Source organism: Rhinopithecus bieti, unplaced genomic scaffold (genome assembly GCF_001698545.2).
Source record: "Rhinopithecus bieti isolate Rb0 unplaced genomic scaffold, ASM169854v2 scaffold_1918, whole genome shotgun sequence".
Taxonomy (NCBI): Eukaryota; Metazoa; Chordata; class Mammalia; order Primates; family Cercopithecidae; genus Rhinopithecus; species Rhinopithecus bieti.
The window spans coordinates 1,862,859-1,869,911 of NW_016803680.1; the positions used below are offsets into that span (position 1 = coordinate 1,862,859).

The 7,053-nt window shown below is 45.0% G+C and overlaps 1 protein-coding gene across 1 annotated transcript in view; it reads left to right on the forward strand.

Annotated features, from left to right (window-relative positions):
* ANKS4B (ankyrin repeat and sterile alpha motif domain containing 4B) overlaps positions 1–5,929 on the forward strand; it is a 60,665-nt gene extending 54,736 nt beyond the window's left edge. The window contains exon 4 of the mRNA XM_017850207.1: positions 4,629–5,929. Within this exon, the coding sequence (XP_017705696.1) occupies positions 4,629–5,718 (1,090 nt within the window). The 3' untranslated portion in view covers positions 5,719–5,929. The remainder of the gene's footprint in view (positions 1–4,628) is intronic.
* The last annotated feature ends 1,124 nt before the right edge of the window (positions 5,930–7,053 follow it).

Here is a 7,053-nt window from a genome sequence, read left to right on the forward strand (position 1 = left end):
CATTCCCCCCCCCCCCTTTTTTTAATCTGTGGACTAGACTGTCTAAGGCCACAAGAATAGAAGTTACTATAATACATGTTACACTGTTAACTTTTAGCAAACTTTACTTTTATTGAAAACCTTGTAAGTTTGGGATTTTAATTATCCTTTGCGATTAATAAGACCTTGTTTTGTCTAAATTAACTTAGAATTGGTATAGATGGCTTTTTTTTCTTTACTACTTGTACACCTCTTTCTCACTTTTTTTCTTTCTTTGACTTTGTCTGTCTCTCTTTGACTTTCCTTTTGCCTCTGTCTCTTCCTCTCTCTCTCTGCCTCTCTCTTTTTTTCTCTCTGTCTCCTTGACTCCCTCTTTGTCTCGTCCTCTCTGTCTCTTTCTCTCTCTCTTTGCCTCTTTTCCTCTCTTTCTCTTTCTTTGCATCTGCCAGCCGCTTAGGCTGCTGTTCTCTCAACCACTGTGTGTTGGGGGTGGGGGGTGTAAAACCAGCTGTAACCAACTGGCTGTCTATAGGAGTTGGTCTGGGTGCCCTGGCTTACAGGTTACCTTGTGCTATACCTTTGAAACAAGGGACCTGTCCAGGCTTCCTGCTAATGGCCAACCAACTCTAATGCTGGCCAGTCTTACACAAAGTTTTAAGTTTTCCTGGTGTCATAGTACCCCATAGTCTCCCTTAAATCCTTTTTTGAAAATTTTCGACATAGTTCCTAGTAGAGTGGGCTTATTTGTGCCTGATCCATGCTTCTTCGAGACAAAACACCACGCTCACACCACACGCACAGCACAAAACAAAGAATGGGTAAAAAGGGCACACACACACTTTTGCAGTTTACACCAGACCAAAATCAAAACTAAAATCATAGTGTCCAGAAATCCAAGCCAGGTCAAAACCAAAACCAAAGTATCAAGCAATCCAAGTCAAGTCAAAACAAAACCAAAGTGCCGGTATGGGCACACCGTGGGTGATCAGACCACACTTCCACTCAAATGGAATAGGCAAGTTCCTAAGACCAATCCTGTCAAGCAATTCAAACCAAGTCAAAACCAAAACCAAAGTGCCGATAAAGGCATGCCATGGGTGATCAGGCCATGTTTCCACTCAAACAGAGTGGGCAAGTTCCAAAGACTAGTCTCACCAAGTTTTAGATGTCCAGACTCCAAGTGCCCATTCCTTCCCAGTGTTCAGCCTCTGCATTGACCCTCCACTGGGGCCTGCCACACACTGCTATGGCGAGGCATCCCACCGGGGCAAATGCCTACCAGGGAGTGTTCTCAGGATCCATGTCACTCAGGCTGGTCAGAGTACCCCACAGGGATGTTCCACAGGGCAGGCTTAAGCCGCCTAAGGAGCTGCCTCAACTATCCACCAATCACCTCACTTCCTGGTCAGGGAACCAAGAAATGTAGCAGGACAAGCTGCAGACAAAACTCTTCAGACACCAAGTTAAAGAAGGAAGAGGTTTATTCAGCCGGGAGCATTGGCAGGACTCCTGTCTCAAGAGCTGAGCTCCCAGAGTGAGCAATTCCTGTCCATTTTAAGGGCTCACAACACTAAGGCGGTGCATATAAGGGCATCGTGATTGATTGAGCAAGCAGGGGGTACGTGACTTGGGGCCGCATGCACCCGTAATTAGATCAGAACAAAACAGAATAGGGATTTTCACAGTGCATTGCTATACAATGTCTGTAATCTATGGATAACATAACTGATTAGGTCAGGGATCGATCTTTAACTACCAGGCCCAGGGTGTGGCGCCGGGCTGTCTGCCTGTGGATTTCATTTCTGACTTTTAGTTTTTACATCTTCTTTCTTTGGAGGCAGAAGTTGGGCATAAGACAATATGAGGGGTGGTCTCCTCCCTTAAACCGGTGAAGTCCTTTTCAATCTTTAGTGAGCCCATGAATCACCTGCAGATCTTGCTAAAGTGTAGGTTCTGATTCAATAAGTTTGGTTGGGAGTCTTCTGTACTTTTTTTGGTGGGGGGGAGTGGAGAGAGAGTCTCACTCTGTCGCCCACGCCAGAGTGCAGTGGTGTGATCTTGGCTCACTGCAACCTCCGCCTCCTGGGTTTAAGCAATTTTCTGCCTCAGCCTCCTGAGTAACTGGGATTACAGGTGCATGCCACCATGCCCAGCTAATGTTTGTATTTTTAATAGAGACAGGGTTTCACAATGTTGGCCAGGCTGATCTTGAACTTCTGGCCTCGTGATCCACCCACCTCGACCTCCCAGAGTGCTGGGATTTCAGGCGTGCGAGTCTTCTGAACTTCTAACAAACTCACGGGTAATGCTTCTGGTCTGGAGACCAAACTTGGAGCAGCCAGGAACTAGTAGAAGGGTCATGACGCACTAACAGGTCATTTGCAAGGGTGCAGATCTCTTCTGTTTCTGCCCTCTACTTCCCGGGAATGTTAAGAGGACTTCTCAGACTCACTGTCCTCTTTCCATGGGGCCAGACTGGCCAGAGTTTAGTGAGATCCTGATTTTGCAGTCTAGACTAGGGCAAAGGAAGGACCCCTTAGTATCTGTATTACAGTTCTCAGCAGTGGTACATGGCTCTGGCCATCATTAAAAAAAGTTACTCGACTTTTCATCTGTTCCTGTTTGTAACTCAAGTCCTTGTAGGAGAGGAGGGTTTGCTGCCTTGAGCAGGATTCCAGTAGGTTTTCATTCATTCCACAAATACTGGAGCACCTACTATGTCCCTGTTCTGTGCCAGGCATTGGGTTTCTGGCCTTAATACCATCTAATAGTATCTTCAATTCCTCCTTAAACTTTTGTAGAACAACACACTTATATGAACCTGTAGTCATATAGAAGTAAGTGGAGAAATAAATAGAGATGTAATGCCCTTTTAATGAATAATGTTTATAACAGAGACTGTTTGCTACCTCCCCAACATCCATTTCTTACTTCTTTTCTGCTGATGGGGACTAAGTTTGGTTCAGTTATTTATTTCCCCACATGTGACTCAATTCGGGAGGGTAGCAGTAGCATGCTGGAACCAGCTTGTCAGGAGTTATTTCTAAATTTTAGAAAGTTTGGCAGTTAAACATAGCCATTCTTTTTTACTTTTATTATTTTATTTAAAAGATATTTAATGGAGACAGGTCTTGCTGTGTTTCCTGGGCTGGTCTTGAATGCCCAGCCCCAAGCAAATCTCCCACCTCATCTTCCCAGTGTTGGGATTATAGGCATGAGCCACTGAGCCTAGCCTTTTTTTTTTTTTTTTTAAGACAGGGTATTGCTGTGTTGCCCAGGCTGTAGGACAGTGGTTCAATCATAGGTTACTGTAAGCCTGAGCTTCTGAGAACATAGCCATTCTTAAAAATAAAATTACAGGTTGGGTGTGGTGGCTCACAATTGTACTCCCAGTACTTTGGCAGGCTGAGGCGGGTGGATCACTTGAGGTCAGGATTTAAGACCAGCCTGACCAACATGGTGAAACCCGTCTCTACTAAAATTACAAAAATTAGCTGGGTGCAGTGGCGGGTGCCTGTAGTCCCAGCTACTCAGGAGGCTGAGGCAGGAGAATTGCTTGAACCTGGGAGGCAGTGAGCCAAGATCGCACCACTGTACTCCAGCCTGGGTGACAGAGCAAGACTTCATCTCAAAAAAAAAAAAAAAAAAAAAAAATTTAACCTTTAATTTAACAAATTATATTAAAAAGGTTACACAAAAGTCTTACTTTCTACTTACTTTAATACCTTTCACTCTTACCTATCTCTTAAGGTAATTCGTGTCCATTATATCTACATGGTGGAAATAGTTGATAATGGTATGCTACTGTGGATCTCTTCCAAACTCTGTGTCCAGTGATGTCACATTAGTAGCTTGAAATCTGCCATGGTGGATGTATTTACACCACAGAAATTGGCACATGCTACAAATTAGGATTTTGATTTTATTATTTTCTTGAGGAGCCATTGAACAATCCTATGCCTAGTTTCAGGGCAAAATCCAATTGATCTAAGTTAAACACAGTACTATGTTTCCCATCTCTTAGGCATGTGACCCAGTGCTGGCCAATGAGACAAGAAAGTTGTTTGGCTGGAGAATTTCTTAGGAAGTTTTTCTTGCTTCTTAAAAAGGAGACACAGCCAGGCATGGTGGCTTACACCTGTGATCCCAACACTTTGGGACGCCAAGATGAGCAGATGGCTTGAGTCCAGGAGTTTGCAACTAGCCTGGCAACATGGTGAAACCCTGTCTCTACAAAAAATTAGCCAGGTGTGATGGTGCATGCCTGTAGTCTCAGCTATTTGGGAGGCTGAGTGGGGAGAATAAACTGAGCCTGGGAGGTCGAGGCTACCAATAAGCTGTGATCACACCACTCCACTCCAGCCTGGGAGATAGAGTGAGAAGCTGTCTCAAAACAAAACAAAAGAAACAAACAAAAAGGAGACACAGGGTAGAGATGGACTCTGTTTCTGGCCGTGTGGTTTTAAGATGGGACGGTTTTAAGATAGCTGGACTTGCAGCCAGTATCTTATAACAATGTCAAGTCAGGATGAACATGTTTGCATTAACATGCCTTTTGTTCTTTATTTTTCTTTTGAATTTTTGGAGCCCAATTCAGAAAAAAATGTCCAACATGTTGTTTATTTATTTTTTTGTATTTTCTCTTCTAGAGGGGACCCTGATAGGTGTGACATCTGGGGAAACACTCCTCTACATTTTGCAGCCTCCAATGGCCATGCCCACTGCGTCTCATTCCTGGTCAACTTTGGTGCCAACATCTTTGCCCTGGATAATGACTTACAGACTCCGCTGGATGCTGCTGCCAGCCGGGAGCAGAATGAATGTGTTGCTCTCCTGGACAAGGCTGCCACTGCGCAGAACATCATGAACCCCAAGAAGGTCACCAGGCTGAAGGAGCAGGCTCAGAAGAACGCCAGGAGGCAGATCAAAGAGTGTGAGAGGCTCCAGGAGAAGCACCAAAATAAGATGGCCCGCACCTACAGCAAGGAGGAGTCTGGGACTCTCTCTTCTTCCAAGGGTACCTTCTCCAGGTCATTCCCTTCAAATGCTTCTGCTCCTGGCACATTCGGGTCACTATCTAAGGGCATTAAAGATACTTTCAAGATCAAGTTCAAGAAGAACAAAGATACAGCAGAACAGGTGGGGAAGGAAGGCAGAAGTGGGCAGAGGAACGTGATGGAAGTGTTCAGAGAGGGAGAGGAAGACTTGTTCTCAGGGGACTTCGAAGAGAAGCTCCAGTTATCAGCAGAGGAGGACAGCAGTGTGCACCATGAATCCATTCTCAATCGTCCAGGTCTAGGAAGTATTGTTTTTAGAAGGAACAGGATATTGAGTCCTGAAGACATCTCAGATAGCAAGAGGGAGTTGGGTTTTAAACTGCCCAGTGAATTGTTTCAAACACAAGGAACATCAGAGGCTGATGAGGGTGCAGCTGATGAAGAGGAAGAGGAAAACGGCCTCAAAGATGATCTGCCGTGGGGTGAGGATGAAGTGGAGTGGGAGGAAGATGTGGTCGACGCCACGCCCCTGGAAGTGTTCTTGCTGTCTCAGCACCTGGAAGAATTCCTGCCTATCTTTAAGAGAGAGCAGATTGATCTAGAAGCTCTGCTGCTCTGCTCTGATGAGGACCTTCAGAGCATACAAATGCAGCTGGGTCCCAGGAAGAAAGTTCTGAATGCTATAAACAGTAGGAAGCAGGTGCTACAACAGCCTGGGCAGCTGGTCGACACCAGCCTGTGATGGAGGGTTTTGGCCTGGAGCATTGGGTGATGCTGTGGTCTGCTGGCAGCACTCCAGGCAGCACCCCCTCTTTACCTAATGCCAGATCACTGGGAATGGATTCTAAGGCATCGGAGATGCCGACTTGAGAGAGAGGCCCAAAGTTTACTCTGGGAGGTAGGCTATGCCCATCCAAATAAATCTCCGTGAGAAACTTGAGGAGACTTCATAACAAGAAAATGGCATTTCTCTTCAGTTATCTTATATGTGTGTGTGTGTGTGTGTGTGTGTGTGTGTGTGTGTATTTTTTATTTTATTTTTATTTTTTGGAGATGAGGGTCTCACTCTCTTACCCAGGCTGGGTTGTAGTGGTATGATCATAGTCCACTGTATTCTCAACCTCCTGGGCTCAAGTGATCTCCTCCCACCTCAGCCTTTCAAGTAGCTGGGACTACAGGTGCACACCCCCACACCTGGCTTATTTTGTATGTTTTAGTAGAGGTGGGGTCTTACCACATTGCCCAGCCTGGTCTCAAACTCCTGACCTCAAGCAGTCCTCCCACCTCAGCCTCCTAAAGCATTGGGATTGCAGGTGTGAACCACCGTACCCAGCCTATCTTTTTGATACTTTTGAATAAAGAAAGGGTCATATGCATGACAGGAAAATGAAAGAAACTTCCTTTACTTTTCTATCTCTGGATTTAAAATTATAATCTCATCTCATTATCCTGCTGCTTGCTTTCTGATCCGTATAACCTGGGAATTCTAACTCTTTTTCTCTCCTGAGCTCTATGACTTTGCCTCGTGGTAGAGACTAAAGTTCTTTCCTGGCCTGAGGCTTGATGCCCAACTTAAATGCATCTAACCCTTTAACAAATGTGTACATGTTTACAAGTAATGGAAATGCATCTATAATACTCCTGCCTGAGAACAGAGACAGAGTGGTGGTGGGGAGAGTGAAGAAAGAAATAGAATACAGATGGTACCTGTTGTTGACTGACTTGTGTCAAATTCGTGTGTTGGCGCTCTAACCCCTAATGTGACTGTATTTGGAAATAAGGCCTTTAAAGAAGTGATTAAGGTTAAATGAAGTCATAAGAATGGGACCCTAACCCTATAGGACTAGTGTCCTTTTCTCCTTTTTTTTTTTTTTTTTTTTTTTTTTGAGATGGAGCCTTGCTCTGTCACCCATGCTGGAGTACAGTGGCATGATCTCAGCTCACTGCAACCTCTGCCTCCCAAGTTCAAGCAATTTTCATGCCTTAGCCTCCTGAGTAGCTGGGATTACAGGTGTGTACCTCCACGCCTGGCTAATTTTTTGTATTTTAGTAGAGACAGGGTTTCACCATGTTGGCA